The sequence below is a fragment of the Montipora capricornis genome, chromosome 1, assembly GCF_036669925.1.
Source record: "Montipora capricornis isolate CH-2021 chromosome 1, ASM3666992v2, whole genome shotgun sequence".
NCBI lineage: Eukaryota > Metazoa > Cnidaria > Anthozoa > Scleractinia > Acroporidae > Montipora > Montipora capricornis.
Genome location: NC_090883.1, coordinates 40,188,773 through 40,206,272, shown reverse-complemented (window position 1 = coordinate 40,206,272; position 17,500 = coordinate 40,188,773). Strand labels below are relative to the sequence as shown.

Genomic DNA, 17,500 nt, shown 5'->3' with positions numbered 1-17,500 from the left:
AGGTTTCCATGCCCAGCGGTTTTCCCTATTTTGGAAAACTTCACAAAAAGGCTTACGTAAGTACTATATTTCAGATGATAAATGCAGTCTTCTCATTTAGTTGTGGATTGAAATACAGGGGACATTTAACTTAATCCTTTGATGACTTTCAGATTTGTCACAACGGCTTGGTATCTATTGGCAAGAAGTACTACCGAGCAAATCCCAAGAAACTGGGTTCGTTACGTAAAGATGTCATTGCTGCATTTTGGGCTAACACTGGCATCTCTACATACAGTGTTATCAAGTACCAAGCCGTAGAGGGGAGTACAGATGAATTCAGAGAGGTACCGTGGTTTTTAATGTATCATAAATATCAAGAAAAAGACCAAAGGACGCCGGGTCATTTTGTTTGCAGACTTCAACAGTACTTCTAAGGCCATGTTGTTTGGTGGCAATAAAATTCCTTCCAAATGATAACTAATTTTTAGTTCCCGAGAAAGACTTAAATTCATTTTGAAAGTGAGGGAACACCAAACGGACTATTTTAGAAAGGATTTTAGGGGAGAGATGAGAAACAACTTGTATCCTATCGATACTAAAGGCGGTGCGAAATGCTTTTTGTTATGTTGGTTAATCATTCTGTAAATCCAGTTATTGCGTCTTCCACTTTCAGTTATAGTCTATGCACACTGTAATATTTACTTTATTGTTATTGCTCACAGCAACTCAGCAACATCTCTGACTTGATCAGAAACTGCTCTGGGGAAAGTAGCTTCAAGGCAACATGGATGCTGATTGTCACTTGGGAACGAGTCTCCCCATATGCGTACAATGATGAGGTGTGAAGAAAATGTATAAATCGAGTAATTTACAGTAGCTCAATCCACTTTAAAGAAACTCCTTGTCTAGAAGGACTGAGTCTGTAACACTGGATCACCAAACGGATGACGCGAAAACAAAAATTATAGAGCAACAAAATGCTTTAATAATAATAATAATAATAATAATAATAATAATAATAATAATAATAATAATAAATGCTTTGTTTATAGTGGAAGTGCACTTAGCTATCAGCCAGTTCACAGGCACCCCACTTTTAATAATCCGAAAGAAACAATTCAAACTCAACAGAAACATGATTAAAAACCTAGCTGGCAGGAGGCAATAGCTGGCTATTTACAAAGCGTGGTAGAGTTGAATCCGGGACATGCGGAAAACAAATCCAAATCAGAGGTTATCCTAACGGGATTTGAACCCTGGTCATCCGCATGCAAACCCAACGCCCTTTACTTTCACATGATAAAGTTTAAAGGTGGATGAGATACATGTCAAATCATATTGGTTTTTGTAGAGTGTGGAAGACCGGAGTACCCGGAGAAAAAGCTCTCGGAGCTGAGTAGAGAACCAACAAACTGAACGCACATATGACGCCAGATTTGGGAATCGAACCCAGGCCACATTGGTTGCCATCCCTACTCGCCTGCTCTCATTATTGGGACATCAGTAATAGGTTGCCATAACAACAAGAGAGCCATCTAAAAACACCCCACTGATATTTTATCTTCGAAGAGAACGAGCCCGGTAATACACATCTATTATACTGCTAGGAGGTGATTAGCTGGTTAAGGTGAAAATAAACGAAGTTAAAGAATTCCCTCAAGCGGATTCAGAACTATCGTTTACCGTTACCATAACCAGTTGCTTGGTTTTGTAGTCCCGTTTGCGTTTTAACGTTTTGTGTTTTTTGTTTTTTTGTTTTTTTCAGCAAAGCACATATCAGCTTGTCCTTGTCACAAATGGAACGTCATCTTACGCGGTTTACAACTATGAAGATGGTGGAATGGAATGGACTCGCCGTCTTGGACGAAAATGTGCAGTAGGATACGCAACCAAGAAAGGCGATTACAGCTATGAAGAAGAGGACTCCTTCAGCGAAAACATTTTCAGCATTGACTCAAAACAATTTTTCGTTAATGGAGTAAATAGGACCGGCTTCTTCTGCAAATCTCTTAATACACCAAACGATCCTGTAGAGCTAACAAATGAACAGAAGTGTATGAATTGGTACAACAATGAACCCGACCCAGAACCCTGGTTAGAGCAACTGCGTGATTGCCCGGCTTCAAGAAGACATATAAGACGTGATAATCGATACAAAAGACGTACGCGGACCAAGGATACTGAATGCTATGAGCTAAGATTTCCCACCTCCCGATTTGGTGCAAGCCAACAGTGTTGTTATTCAGTCAAAAGAGGAAGAAAAAAAGATGCTTTTGTTTCCAGTTCTCGAAAGGGTGGAAGAGCTTACAGGTAAGACGGAATTCGAAATGGAAATATTTGAATGGAAGTGGGACACGGGAGGCAAAGAACGAGAAATTGGGGCTGTGTTGAGAGGACTTCAAAGTTTCCAGTTGGCTGGTAAGGTGTAAAGCTTGCTCCGTAACATCCTGATCTGTAACGGTTGTGCTTGCTTTCTTTGCGATTATTTGAATCATTTTGGCTTCTGAAAGCACAGGAAGCCCAAACTCGGGGGGTAAAAAATTATAAGGATTTGTATGGGAATCTCGATAACAAACTGAAAAAGATATTTACACGCAATGGTTCCCAATAAAAAAGCCGAACTTTTTTGTTGTGGTGTCTTTCTTTCTTCTTCAAACTCCGGCAATGGCTACAGTGTGGCCATTGCCGGAGTTTGAGCGTGACTGATGCCGGAGAAGCGTGATTTTATCGGCGAGATGTGAGGTAAGCTAGAAATGACTTTCCAGCCTTTCCTTTATTTATGTACGAGTGACAACCCGGGAAGTTGAGAAGTCGCTTAAATCGCTTTCAATCAGGCAAATAACCACACAAGTAGCGAGAAAGTAACCCACGACAATAAAGTAGGGCTTTTTTATTGAGAACTTTTGCGTGTAAATACTCTCCGAGTCTGGGGTACCTGTGCTGAAATACAACCTAGGAATGTCTGAGAGAATGAAATAATTTTGGCATGCAAATACAGGATAAAGTTTAGTTTGTGAGATCAAGATGTGTTTTCACATAATTATACGTTGTAGCTCTTTACTGTTCTGTGGCAGTAAAAAAGCGGCAAACTTAGTGACCGAACGATACACTCTCATGATGAATTTCGCTATACATGATCTTGAGGTATTCCTGTCATATTTTCTTTTGTACAGATATCACTACAAGTATGGCCGCCTAAGAAGAATCTTCGACGAAGAACCCTTTGTCTTTTGTTGCAGTAAGGGTTCAGACCTTTGTTCCTTGTTCTACGAAAAACGGCCGCTGTCCACAGCAGTTACTCTTCCAGTGAGACCTCGGCGTTGCAATTGTTTCTTTGTCGGTTGTCGTTGTGTACCAAGGCCACGCCCTCGACGAAGATTCCGGCGATTTTTCAGAGGTGAATAAGCATGTTCGAAGAAGGACCCTTGTTAAAAGTCTTATTTTATGGAGATTTGAAGGGCAATTTATTAAGGACTTAATTAAATTAGTATTAACTCATTTAAATGTAGGGTTAATGTTAGGATAAAGTTAGGACCACGCATTGTTAATCCAGGGCATCGGTTTGCGTCTTTGCTCCGAAGCTTCATCAGCTAGAAGCAAGTTAAACAGTTCCCTGTCATTCTAAAACAGAAGAGAAACGCTTTTGTTTGGAACAGATAATTCAATATGCTCAGCTTGCTAAACAAAGCAGTAACTTACATAGGCGTTAAGTCTTGTAACTAATTTTGCTTCAATATTTTTCTTCCAAGCCTGGTTCTTTGGAGACCCACATATCTCCACATTGGATGGTCTACAGTACACATTTAATGGTCTTGGAGACTATGTTTTGGTTCGCACACTTGACAATTTGCTGCACTTACACGGAAGAACGTTACGACCCCGAACAACTGAGGGTGAACTGTCTAATGCCACTGTTTTCTCAGGCTTTGCCATAAAAACGAACACCAGTGACACAGTGCAGATACTCTTCGACGAATCTCAGCCAGGAAATCTTAGCATAACTATTATACTACAAAACGAAACATGTTTGAGTCACTCCATTGAATATTTTAACGAGGGGCAAGACTTCACAGATATGTCGATTGAACGAAGCTCTACCAATAATAACACAATCATAGTATCGTTCCCATCGGGTTTTTCCATCGAGGTGACTCCTGGAATAAGACTTTTGCAAATAACAGTTAATGTGAATGAGGACATGATGAATAAAACGCAAGGGCTTCTCGGAAAGTTCAATGGTGATAAATCAGATGATCTGCAGTATCCAAATGGGACAACAATACCGGCTAATGCTACTGAACAAGAGGTGTTTCATCTGGGGCAACAATGTAAGTAATCTGATGTGATATTGACGCAGTGACTACCTTTCAATAATAGACTTCATGTATGGTTACGTCAGAGTCATAAATTTCGGATGTTTCCTCCAATCCAAATACAGTATATGTTTTATAATGCGAAGTTTGTTCACTATGTTTCCGCCGTGTGCGTCTCATAGGAATATTCTTTTATATGCTAAAAAATGAGATTCTGTTGCAAAAAGGAAGGCCAATAGATTCCTTCGGAAACTTAAATTCGGTTGAAATCTCTGGCCGTGTTTCCTTTACCCCTATAGGGGTTGGGCGGGGCATATGTGACTTCTCTTTAATACTCCTTGCATGAATATTACTGGATACTGCATTGAAGGCTGCATTTCAGGTCAAGTAGAATTTCAAAAAAGAAATCTATACCTGTGTGTGTGCTCTTTTTTTTGCTCAAAATTTTTTTGCTTTGTTTTGAAAACCCCAGGGCGTGTTCCAGATGCAGAGAGATTGTTCGTGTTGTCCAACTGTACGCCACAAGATGTGTTCTTTGACGCAAACTTCGTTCCTTCTTTCTTAAACTTCTCCTTGGTGACGCCCGAGATTCGTGCATTATGTGGAGACAACAAAGAGTGCATTTACGATGTCCTGACTACTGGAAACGACGAGCTTGGAAAGGAAAGTGCGGGATTTGAGAAAGAAAATCAAGATCTAGTAAACGAATTAGGTGAGCAAAAGACGTAAATTGTAGAGAACGAAATCGCTTTGACGAAAGCCTTCGAGTCGAAATGTTAGTATCAAAAAACTTCGCACGGACATGAAATGTACGTATCAACACGGCATGCAGTTGATACAAAATTTTATCGCTTTTTGCGTTCGCGGCTTATCTTCGTAGTGGAATCCTTCGTAGTGTGAAACTAAAGAGCAGTAACAAACTTTAAAAATTACAGCCTTTCAGTTACCAAGTTGCAAGAAGGAGTACAAAAAATTAAAAAGATAAAAGCTATTTTCTTTGTTTCTTTTTAACAGCAAACACGCCGCCTGAGATTCCAGGTCCAACAGAGGTGAACGTAACAATAAACCAGACAACACAATTTTATATCACAGCGTCTGACCCCGATAACGATACAGTTACACTAGAGATTGATGTCCTCCCGCCTGGAGCAAATTTTAACAGTATGACCGGTCATTTTGACTGGACGCCGATCAACGCGACAAACATCACTTTAGATTTCGTCGCGACAGATTCGAAGAACGCTTCATCCGTCTTCACGGTGATTATCAACATGTGCAAGTGTGAAAACGACGGACAGTGTGACTTCTTGCAGTTAGTTGGGGACAGTGCTGGACCACTTCGTATCGTTGGATGTAACTGTAGTGACCAGTTTGAAGGAACATTTTGCGAGACCGAAGTATTGGACGCATGCGCTGATGAGCCGTGTTATGATAATGTCACCTGTACAACGCTAACAAACCCCTATGGATTCCAGTGCGGGCCGTGTCCCGCGGGTCTCACGGGTGATGGCCAGGATTGTTTTGGTAAGAGTGTGATTTCTTACACAATTTTTCAAGGATAAAGAACCATGATCTATAAAATACTCGTTCGAAGTACTTAAGGCTCTTAGCTCAATTTCCTCGTATGGGCTTGATGTAGATTTTTCTTTAAGATTTTTAGTATGGCAAGTATAGTAGTGACGTGATTGACTACGTCTACGTGTTATAATTAAGTAATGTTGTTATTGCGTAGAATTTTTGTCATCCACGGGTTCTTGCGTCGATCAAAAAGGTGCTGGAAGCTGCGTTTTATTGCGAGAATGCAAGATGCATTTTAAGTGATTTAAATTGTTAGTTAAAGTTGTATAAGCTTCGCCTGGAAAACAGAGTTATCTTCATGTAGCTTCTGTCAATGACTATACCCCGCAGATCAGGGGGGGGGGGGAGGGGGTGGGGGTCAACACGAAAGACCAACTTGGAGAATAATTTAACGCAATGCATCGTGATTTAAAAGATCTATCACTTTATTTACAGAAAACGACGAGTGTCGAAATTCAAGCGTAAGCCGTTGTAATCAGACATGTGTGAACACATTTGGCAGCTTCAGATGTGAGTGCCACCGGGGATTTATTTCGCGAGACGAGGGAAGAATCTGCGAAGGTAACTGAAAATAGAGAATTCTATTGCAAATCAGCGCTTTTTCAACAACACTAAATGAAAGCTTTTCACTATTAAAGAAATTAACGTGTACTAAAGTTTCTGGTCTTTCTTTTTTTTTTGTCAGATATCAACGAATGCCAGGAATCTGGTGACGTGATGAATAACTGCACAGAAAATGCCTCATGCAATAATCTTCCAGGCTCGTACAATTGCTCGTGTAATCCTGGGTACGAGGGAAACCCGTACTCTAATTGCACCGGTGAGTGAACTGTCTTAATATATCGTATTACGGTATTGCGCATGTTCCAGACGTAACAAATGTTATCATTTATGAGCCAATAGGAAGCGACGATGTGCCATTCATCATTTACAACATTTGTCAAAATGTATACATTACTACATTATTTGTCACAAGAGTGAATTCGATAACCTTACCATGAGCTCTTTATTAACCAGGGCCCGGTTGTTCAAAAGCCGATTAGCTTAATCCAGGATTAGCGTAAACTTTTGATTCATGTTTTCAACATTTTGGTGAAAGTTTCTTTTGCTTATTTTTGTTTTTCAAGATTGACTTCTTCTAATCTAAAGTTTTGCCGATTATCAGCGTTGAACAGCATTTAGCAGTAGAGAAATAAACTCCTTGGTTAATTTTTAATCTGAGATTAGCGTTAATCGGCTTTTGAACAACCTGGACCAGGAGAGTACAACTCCCATATTACTGTAGGTCTGCGTCACGGCATTTTCAGAAACCAATCTTTTTTTAAACGACTTCAATTTCCGTATCGCACGAGTGACCATTCTCTACCAAGAGGTAATTCTTAATTATTTAAGAGTTATGATTGGCTGAAAAGATCTCGAAGGGGGTGTGTTTAATGAAAGGTTGGCTGTGTAGCACTTTTATTTCAACATGTAAGGAGGAATTTTAGTTCCTACCCTGGTCTTAGTTTTTCTGTCCTTGTGATATAACCAATTTCCATTACTGCGGCTAACGTTCAAATGGATAACCCGGGAATTGCGTGCCGTGGAACAATTTTCATATACGAAAATCTTGCCAAAGCTGAAATTCATCCAATCAGATCGCTGCGATAAGCAATGCAAATTTTCATAACAAAAACAAACGGTTGAAAAGCCTCTTGGTTGAAGGTGAGCCTTTAAAATCACAAACCAATAAACATTTTCCTCAAAATAACTCGGTCTCTGAAATGACAAAACTATCCTTAGTTTTTATATTACGTCAAAAGCGGGGAAGTAAAACAAACTTAACATCGGCCGACTAATCCTTGAGGAACTAAGTTGTCATAATTTTTTTTCCGATGGGACTCAGGGATAATGCTTTACCGCTGAGCTAGGTTCAGGAGGCAATTGACTCGCTATTACTACAAGGACTGAAATTGTCGACATGGAGCATTTTCGCCGGTTGTATGAATGAAGAAATGTGGACATCACGTGAATGGGTTGTTTCATTCTAGTCGTGGGCTATTGACTTTCGTTTCAACTGACGCTACTCTTCACGCGGCTTTGAACGTCATCGCCCATGACACATAGATGCCTTGCTTCCTAATGCAGCGCTTAATGAGCTTTGTTGATTATATTTTATAGATGTAAATGAATGCACAAACGGAGAGGCTTTTTGCTCTCAAATATGTGTGAACAAACCAGGGACATTTGAGTGCTTATGCAAGGAAGGATTTCAGTTGTCTCCCAACCAGCTCACATGTGAAGGTATGTAAGATGTTTTCATTGCCCACAAACGCGACTTACCCTTTGCTGAATTTTCCTTCAATTTTCTGATCGTTTGTGTTGATAAAATCCCTATAATCGTTACAATCCCGGAACCAGAGTGGAATGAACACCAAAAAATTTGCAACCACAATGTTAGCAAAATCGGCAAATGTTACGCTTATCGGGCAGTTGAATGGTAGCAAGACCCCTGGTGGCGAAATGGCCGGTTTCTAACAAAACCTGCAGCAAGACAATCCTAGCTAGTGTGTGAGGTAGATTTCTTGGAAAATTTGAATTCAAAGGAAGTTTCATTCAGGTTCGTACTTGATTTTGAGAGTGGGCAGAGCTACGGTAATACGATGTACGTGGTTCAAGGTGCCATATATAAATTTGTTGTTGCTTTGATAGCAAATTCTTTCAAAGATGGCATGTTAATCGTTGATATTATATTTCTGCCTTAGATATAAACGAATGCTTATCGGGCCATAACTGCGAAAGAATCTGCAACAACGTGATTGGTTCCTACAGATGCTCATGCCCGGCTGGTCTGGAGTTGAATGCTGATAACACGACTTGCAAGGGTAACTAAGCGGTTTGCCGCTTATAACATGCATGGTGCTCGATCTTTGTTTTGTTTGAAAATAACCCGGGGGGGGGGGACTCGATATATCCCTGGGTGGGGAGGTGCGGCGCGGCCCCTCATACCCTGACCCTGTTTAAGACAGTGAATATCGCTGATTTTCCTACTCTGTTTAAGACAGAATTCCGATTTTTGATACCCTGTTTAAGACATTTCACCCAGTTTAAGACAAAAATTGATAAATCGATACCCTGATTAAGACAAAAAATGATAAATTCGATACCCTGTTCAAGACAAAAATCCCGAAAAACATACCCTGGCTGGCCGCACGTCCCCATTAAGCCCTTATAAGGGAGTACCCCCCCCCCTCCCCCGGGGAAAATAAGTGGTCATCTAACTTCATAAAAGAATAAATTGTTGATAACACATTATGATCGTCATCATGATATGGTTGAGAAAACTCTGTCGAACATGCCCCGTTCGTCAGATGAAAGAGATTAGCTTATTATAGCTGATATAGTCACCCAACACAAAGACCAGACCAAAATCCCAATTCTTCTCAAAGAGCCTTAAAGTTTAAAGTCCCTGACCTTACTTTAACTGAGAAGACTTTACCATAACTTTCATGCAGTCACCCTAGCTACATGAAGGTCTAAACATTTTCTTATCTTAAATGGCACACTATGAAAATTTTCTCATTCATTCATGATATTATCTCCATTTCATCTCCTGCAGTTGCATCGGCCAGTGAATGTGATAACACGAATGGAGGATGCTCGCAAATCTGCGTCAACCAAACTGGTCTGGTCACATGCTACTGTAACCCTGGGTATAACCTTACAAATGATGGCAAGAATTGCTCAGGTATTATCACCTTAAGAAGATGCTAATTGTTGCACGACCAATTAGACAGTGATTCTCAAATCCCATTTTAAAAGCTATGATAATTATGGTTTGACTTACATGATTTCATCCATTCGATGAGAACTGTAGGGCAAAGATCGCATAATTCTCTTGGGGTTCTTGAAACTTCTATCATTTCTTACCTCAATTATCTCGACCGCAGAAAGTCACCGTAAAGTTCTAAAGTCCGGCACAGGAAAGGGGGATGTAGTGACGTCAGATTAAAATTACCTCGAGTCATCTCTTTGTTTCCAGACATAAACGAGTGCATGACTGGAAGACATGATTGCAGTCAGGCTTGTTTCAACAATGAAGGAAGCTTCATGTGTGGCTGTCATCCGGGATATCAGTTGGTCAGTGATGGAAAGACATGCATTGGTAAGTACAGCCATGAACCTTGCTTTATGCCTTTGCTTCTTAAAGTATCTTCGATAAAGGCTATTCGTTGGGTTTGTTGCCTTACCCTCTACAAAGCACATAAGTAAATAGCTCTTATGATCTTCTATCGTAAAAGAGAAGAAAAGTGCTGCTTTATTATTGTACTACTGGCCATACAGCAGTGATTTAGATTTTTGCTAACAGTAAACCTTGTCTTTCTGAGGCGAGTCGTTCAAGTTAAGTTAAACCGAGAGTTTTTGATTGCAAGGGCGTTAACTGAGTTAAGCCTTGAACCAGAAGGTACTCGTCCCCATTCCCCAGGGTCCTCTTTCCTACGACCCCACCCACCTCACCTCCCTTCTGACGATTGACTCATCACTATTCCCCGTTTTTGGTTGGTTATCAGATGAGGATGAATGCAGAGATCCTGTTCTCAATAATTGTAGCCAGCTGTGCACCAATGACGTAGGATCATACGTTTGTTCATGCGAAGATGGATTCTCTCTTCAGTCGGATAATACCACTTGTGCAGGTAAAAAACGGCTCCCAAATACATTTTTCGAACTACTTTGTGCTTGTATTTGATTCTTGCATTTGTATTTTATTATTGTGTATCAGTTTTAGTCAATCTCTTCCTAATCCGTCCACGTAGAGTTTTACTTCAAATTACAAGGTGCCCCATGTGGGGATAAAGTCCTCAAATAGCCCTTGCGGGCTACGGGTCAATAGCCCATGAGGCGAAGCCGAATGGGCTATTGACCCGTGGCCCTTGAGGGCGAAGGGTCTAATTGTTTTAGTATCACCCAACAAGTCGGACAGAAAAGGCAATATTAAAGTTAGCAAATGCAAGTTGAAGAGATATTTATTTGGGAATAAAACGAAAGATAGGGTCACGCTTTTCGCTACTCGAGGACTATTACTAATAGTCCTCTAGTAGCGTAGCCAATCATGATGCAGGATTTGCATTAGTCCATTAGCTGGGTGATACTAAAGAAGGATAGTACTGGTTATAAACAGTTTAACTTTGTCGTGAACAAGTTTTTGCGCTGTATAGCAAAAGAGAGGACGTTTGCCGCGAAACGCGCCAGAAAACATATCGTCGTAATAGTGGCGGTCACACGTGACTCTCATTTTCGTTAATATGGCCTTTAGCATCGTGGACGGCAACGCCAACGAAAGCGTCACTTGAGAATAAACATTTGGCGCTGTCCTTACTATTTTGCGATTATTCCATCAAAGTAGTGAACTACGCTATGACTGGAATTGGTAGGACCGCCGTTGAGGGTTCAATGTAGGAGATGTGAAAGATTCACTTTTGTTTGTTCACGTTAACATTACCTTCATGACGTCACGTTGTTGGGAACTGGTTTGACCTAAGTTGTGATTTTCTTTCCAGATATTGATGAGTGCAATACAAGCCCATCCAATGCTGTGTGCAACGATGATTCATGTATTAATATTCCCGGTTCATTCCAATGCCGATGCCCTGTACCCTTGATTTACGCGCAGGGACGGTGCCAAGGTGAGATCTTTCTTATAGAAAAATACCTGCTGGTACATACCTTTTACTTATATCAAGCTTCCTCTGCATTGAAATTGCCTCGTCAGTTATCAAAACCAACTTGAGCTCGAGCTTAAGAGACTTATTTGGCACCCCTCGTTCGAGAAATTTATCACTATAGGAGTTTGACCGTTGCTGATAGTTTTTAGTCTTTAACATTTAAGGTTAGGCAATGTTGCCCTATGAGTTCTTAACGGAGCAGCGAGAAACGAAATCACCAATCACAGCTGCTAAAAAGCAATCAATGACAGCTTAGCCCCCAGGCTTATCTCGACTTATAGAGCGGTTTTCAATTGAGTGTCTAAAGTAATTAACGAATTACTTTGGTTTTGCATTACTTCACTCAGTGATTGGTTCAAAGTTCTCATGCCACTTTTCAACCAATCAGAAGTGAAACCAAAACCAATCGTGGCTCGCGCGTGCACATTTTTCCGCACTTTAGTCGGTTACGTGTAATTACTTCGAGTTTTGATTGGTTTACTGGATTATCTCCGTTCTTTTTGATTGGCCAAAGTAATTACATTGGTTTTGGGTTTACGACACTCTATTGAAATTCGCTCTATCCAGAAATACACTTAATTAGTCTGCACGTCCAATTTTGACATCCAACACCAAGTGTCCCTTTAAGTTTAAGCCTTTGCTATCTATTTCCGACAAGAACTGAAGGTACGGGAAAAGGTTAGCGTTATTTTTGGCTTAGGGTAAATTTAGCTGTTTATCCTTCTTTAAGGAGGAGCATTTGAGGGACACTTTGTGCCTTTAATTGTCTGTTATTCGAGACAAGAGTTAATTATGAAGATCAAGGGGACACTTCAGGGCGCTTATTAATTAATAAAATCGATCTGCGAGCATTTAATAGATCTTTTCACCGATACGGCGGCCATTTTGATTTCTATTGTTTTAAATAGCTATTATGGGAAGCCCAGGGGGCAAATACATATTACTTGGCCCCCTGAGCATCCCATAATGTCTTTCAAAACAAGAGAAATCAAAATGGCCGCCGTATCTGTAAAAAGGTTTAATAGACAATGTAGGTGACCCGTAACTAGTCGACCACAAAGCCTGAAATAGACTAGCAGCTCATTATAGTCAAGAATTCTCGATCAGCACCACAAGTGACCATGTCTTCTAATATTTGGAGCTCAAACCGTAATCAAATGAAACTATTTCCTCACCTTTTTAATACAGCCTAGTGAGCGTGCGCGAAAGCTAGCCTCTAAATAGAAATTGAGAAAGTAAATAATTTCTACGTTGTATCGGCTCTTGCACAAAATATTTACTTTCTCAGATCAAGCCTGTTTGATGCAACGTATTCTGACCGATCAGAATACTGTCCACGGTTGGTTGCTTGAAACTGAACTCAAAATACAAAAGGCCTGGACCCTATTTTAAACTTTACTCTGAAAGCAGATTTTAGTGTTCAGTGGCGGATCAAAGGAAGGGAGGGGGGGAGGGGTTATCTCAGATCACAGTGAAAAAATCTACGGAATTATATCACAATTTGGTGATATACAGAAACGAGAGATTGTCGTGGGACTTCTCTTTTTCGTGTTGTATATACTGATCAACTATGTAACTTAACGTGTCTTATCATTTCAGGTGCATTAGTATTCACTCTCAGCCTGACACTAAGAGACTGGAATAGAAGGCGTGTATTGTTTACATCGCCACTTTTGGACAAAACATCTCCGGAGTTTGGTTTCTTGGCCAGAGGAATTGAGACACAATGCTATCGATTCTTCAGCAGAGCTGGGAGATTTAGGGGAAGATTTTTACGATGCACAGTGAAGAGGTTCAGGTATAAAAAGTTACTGTAACTCGATAGAAGTTCAGTCGCTGTAGTGTTGGAGGCGAATGAATGCCTCTACTAAGTAAAACCTGAAATGGCAGTACACATTTGATCTTCATGTTTTACCATATTTCTGCGAAGTGATTCAAAGCAAATCAATATAATCCTTTCTTCAAAACAGTTCTTTTATCGTTAAATTTTTAGAGAAGGAAGCGTCATTGCCGATGTCGATCTCAATTTTGCCCAAAATGCCACTGACGTTACTCTGGAGACCTTAAGAAATGAGCTTCCTCAATCAGGGCAGATGGGAAATCTAACTTATGAGCCACAATCGGCAAGAATATCAGGTTTGTATTCATGTTATTGATAACCGATTCAACTTGAACCTCGACAACAAAGGCAACATGTCAGGAGTGCATTTCACCTAAAAGAGCGCAATTAAGTTTAACAAAAGCGGTGAACGGAAAGGATCCAGGAGTGTGGTTAAATCAAGGTGCAAAAGAAAAAAAAAATTTGAGGAACTCGAGATTAAATCAAATCTTTTTTAAAGTTGTTAACTCGTTCTTTTGCCAGATTTGGATGAATGCGCCGACGATTCGACAAACAATTGCCACGCCAAAGCGTACTGCGACAACAAAGATGGCTCATTTGAATGCAAATGCAAAGATGGTTACGTTGGTGATGGAACGGATTCATGTGGTAAGACGACTTGTTAAACATTTATATGAATCGAACGAGAGTAACTGACTCCTTAAATGAAACGGTAGCAAATAACCCAATTCAGTAATAATAAACAACAATAGAACAGACTCACGACGCTAAATCTTCACGCTCAAACGCTCTTTGAAGGCTCATGTTCTTCCTACAAGTATTGCGTGCTGCGGGAACAATTTTTCATATGTGAAAAACCCGCCAAAGCTGAAATTCATCCAATCAGGTCGCTGCGATAAGCAATGCGAATTTCCATAACAAAAACGAACGGTCGAAAAACCGGTTGGTTGAAGGTGGCCTTAAATAAAAAGGGTTTTTTGAACTTCTTTTATGAAGGTTAAACCGGTGCGCCATTTTATATTACGCACTAAAGGTAACTGAAATTAATTCTGCATGTTTATTGACAAACGTTGATAGCCTTATTTTATAAACTAACAGACAAACACGGTTTGACCCGAATAAATTAACCCAAATAATAACCTCGCTTATCGTTTATTTTCTCATTCCTTCGTAGAACCCGCTCCGAAGCCAGTTGATTCAGGTAAAAAGCAATACACTACAAGTAGCCTTTACGTTCGCCGATTTCAAATTCTCCGAATATCGTCTTCCTAAAGCGAAAGCTTCTTTTTGAGATCGTAGTTTGTAATATTTACAAATTTCAAAAATGCACGTGATTAATTTAAATAAAGGAAAATTGATAACAAAAAACGTCATATTCATACGCAGGAAAATCGCGACCCCAAAAGAATCAGACCCTCTGTGGTCAGAGAAGTAAAAATGACAATAATGTCTAAATCCATTCACATCGAGTTGCTTTTATGTTGAGTATCGTAAGTGATTTAGAGATTGCCTTGATCATCTTCATCTCCATATTTATCGCAGCATTTCGTAACATGGAAACCACATGTGTTATGGAATACTATGAAATAATGCCTTAGTCACTTTTTGATTCCAACCAAAGGAGGTTACGACTTGTTTTCCTTTACATTAAAGTACTTGTCTCTGTATCCGGATGAGTTCGGTTTATTTCAGCCGAAGTGAATACTTTTATTTTTGTGAGAGGGTTGTAAGCGCCGTTTGGGGGTTGGAGGGAGGTAAGATAAGGAATGTATACCTGAATTGATCCTTTGATATGTTGCGTAACCAATGAGGAGAACGAAACGCTACATTTTATTTCACTATAATTTTATTTCATGTGAAGACGATGACAAGTCGAAGACCACAGTGATAATCATCTGTGCGGTGGTATTTAGTTGTCTCTTTTTGGCCTTTCTTTTGCTGATCTGTTGCAGACTTCGGAGCAGGTAAGCAAACCTATAACACTCGTTGAGTGAATTTTAAAAAAGTATACGCAACAAATCGGTTGAAACCTGACAAAACTCCAGGTATTCTCGTGGTTGAATTGAAACTAGAATGGGATTGAGGCTAATACTGTTAAAATAATTTGGATCTATTATGGTTTTCCGGCCTGAGCCAGCTAAAAAAAAGGAAAAGGAATGAAAAAAACTTAAATTACTTAAGCTTCTAGTCTTCTAGCGCTGGACCACTAATTGGAGACACTGTAAACTGAAATCAACAAATTAACGCAAATCAAACGATCATTTTAGTCCTTGTCTCGTTTTCATTACAGATCTACAGTTCTGTGCTTAGTGACCAGGTCTGTGAATAGAGAGGAGGCTTGAGGTGACTTTTCCATCCAGAACATGTAAATCAGCCTTTTCACTGCAAAAAACCGCAGTAAAACGTCCCTCAAAAGGTTGTTAAAAGGTTAACAAGATAAAGAACGACGACTTAAGTTTATCAAAAAGCTTAGGACTAATGAACTTTGTTCACTTTAAATATTCACATTAGGTTCGAAATGATGTCGTTATCTTGTTAACCGTTTTAGGAAAATGTCAGAAAGCCTAATTTCCATCCAATGGCCAGATTAAACGAGCACGCTATTGTAAAATGGTGTTTTTGTGCACAGCTGCACTTTATTGAGCCTCTGCAGACAATATTAAACTCATTCTCATCCCTTCTAGTTGTAACACTTAAAAGCATCTCATCGCATTTAGTCAACGCTCTCTTACGATTTCAGACGTTACAAGGCAGAAATTGACGAGCCCAAGCGATCCGTTGCCATGACGTCACGTTCTGTCAATTCTAACATACGCTTCGATACGGAAGGGAAGGAAAGGACGAGAACAGGCTCGTATGAGGTGAATCCAACCATTGAGGGGAGTCCACGGTCACGCAAATCAATTACAAGTGGAGGATATGACTACCCAGACCCCACCCCTGGGGGGAAACGAACAACATTCTATGACAACCCGGCATTGAATGTGAGTTAAATTCACTGGTAGTTTCTTTATTAAACGCGCACATTTCAGTTATTCAATATGATAACTACAGCAATTTGGAACGTTGCCGTCCTTAACGTGAAAAGAAAAACCGTCCGTTTTTTTGAAGTGGTTTAGACAGAACGTTCCATCAACCAGACCACTAGGGTTGCTTACCATTTACAAAAAAAATTCCAGAAATTCCGGTTGATCTGTAAAGGGAAAACGACTTTTTGGTTCGTTCCACTGGAAAATTTCCGGGAGCATCGGGACGCCTGAAAAGGTAGTCCTGTTTCCCCATGGAAACATTCTAATAAAAATGTGTGTTGCATTTACAACTTTTCAAAGCTCTAACAAGTTCCAGGCTATTCACGGCCATATTTTTAATTTTGGCGCGCAAAATTCCAATCGCCAGGAAGCGAACGGACTTGAGTTAAATGGAACACGTTTTTGACCCAATGGAAACTTCCACGAGGATTTCCGGAAATTGTTTTGTAAATTGTAAACAACCCAAAACCTCCGGTTACTAGTTTTTCCAGTCCTAGCAGTATGGAGGAATAATTGTCATACCCTGGTCCAAGGGATTTTCTTGAGCCGCGAAGCGATGAAGACGAGTTGCGAAGCGGCGAGAAAGAGAAAAACCTCTGATTACCTTGGACTTGAATCTCACTTCATGCAGACGCCAGCGTCAGTCTCAGATTGGTTGATATCTTTACAAACACGCAAATCAATATCATTGGTTCGTTTGAATGGTAATACCGCGGGGAAGCGTAACTGCTAAGTTGCCATTGGTCCCTTTTGTAATTATCAATTTGACGCGTTTGACAGTTGGCGTCTGCGTGAAAGTGAGATTCGAGTCCAAGGTAACCAGAGGTTTTTCTCTTCTCGCCGCTTCGCGGCTCTGTCGCGGCTCAAGAAAAATATCTGGGACCAGGGTAGACTTAGGTTAGACTCCTGCAAAAGGAGCAGTTGGATTTTTCCGAGTACCCCTGAGTCACCATAAAAAAACTCATCTCTTCGTGAGTTATTGATTTATAAGGAAACGTCTCATGAACTAGAACAACCGACTTCCCGATACTATTCTTTTCCGGGTTCATGACG

The 17,500-nt window shown here is 40.2% G+C and overlaps 1 protein-coding gene across 1 annotated transcript in view; it reads left to right on the top strand.

The window, feature by feature from the left end:
* Positions 1-17,500, top strand: part of LOC138043602 (fibrillin-1-like) — a 35,245-nt gene that overhangs the window by 16,783 nt on the left and 962 nt on the right. Inside the window, exons 10-31 of the mRNA XM_068889957.1 lie at positions 1-56; positions 153-326; positions 705-821; positions 1,748-2,292; positions 3,156-3,379; positions 3,732-4,310; positions 4,768-5,007; positions 5,310-5,819; positions 6,309-6,434; positions 6,559-6,693; positions 8,034-8,156; positions 8,618-8,737; positions 9,472-9,600; positions 9,895-10,017; positions 10,424-10,549; positions 11,414-11,539; positions 13,178-13,376; positions 13,572-13,714; positions 13,941-14,066; positions 14,593-14,619; positions 15,280-15,382; positions 16,159-16,402. The exon at positions 1-56 is cut by the window's left edge and continues 63 nt beyond it. Coding sequence (XP_068746058.1) covers positions 1-56; positions 153-326; positions 705-821; positions 1,748-2,292; positions 3,156-3,379; positions 3,732-4,310; positions 4,768-5,007; positions 5,310-5,819; positions 6,309-6,434; positions 6,559-6,693; positions 8,034-8,156; positions 8,618-8,737; positions 9,472-9,600; positions 9,895-10,017; positions 10,424-10,549; positions 11,414-11,539; positions 13,178-13,376; positions 13,572-13,714; positions 13,941-14,066; positions 14,593-14,619; positions 15,280-15,382; positions 16,159-16,402 — 4,295 coding nt within the window. The remainder of the gene's footprint in view (positions 57-152; positions 327-704; positions 822-1,747; positions 2,293-3,155; positions 3,380-3,731; positions 4,311-4,767; positions 5,008-5,309; positions 5,820-6,308; positions 6,435-6,558; positions 6,694-8,033; positions 8,157-8,617; positions 8,738-9,471; positions 9,601-9,894; positions 10,018-10,423; positions 10,550-11,413; positions 11,540-13,177; positions 13,377-13,571; positions 13,715-13,940; positions 14,067-14,592; positions 14,620-15,279; positions 15,383-16,158; positions 16,403-17,500) is intronic.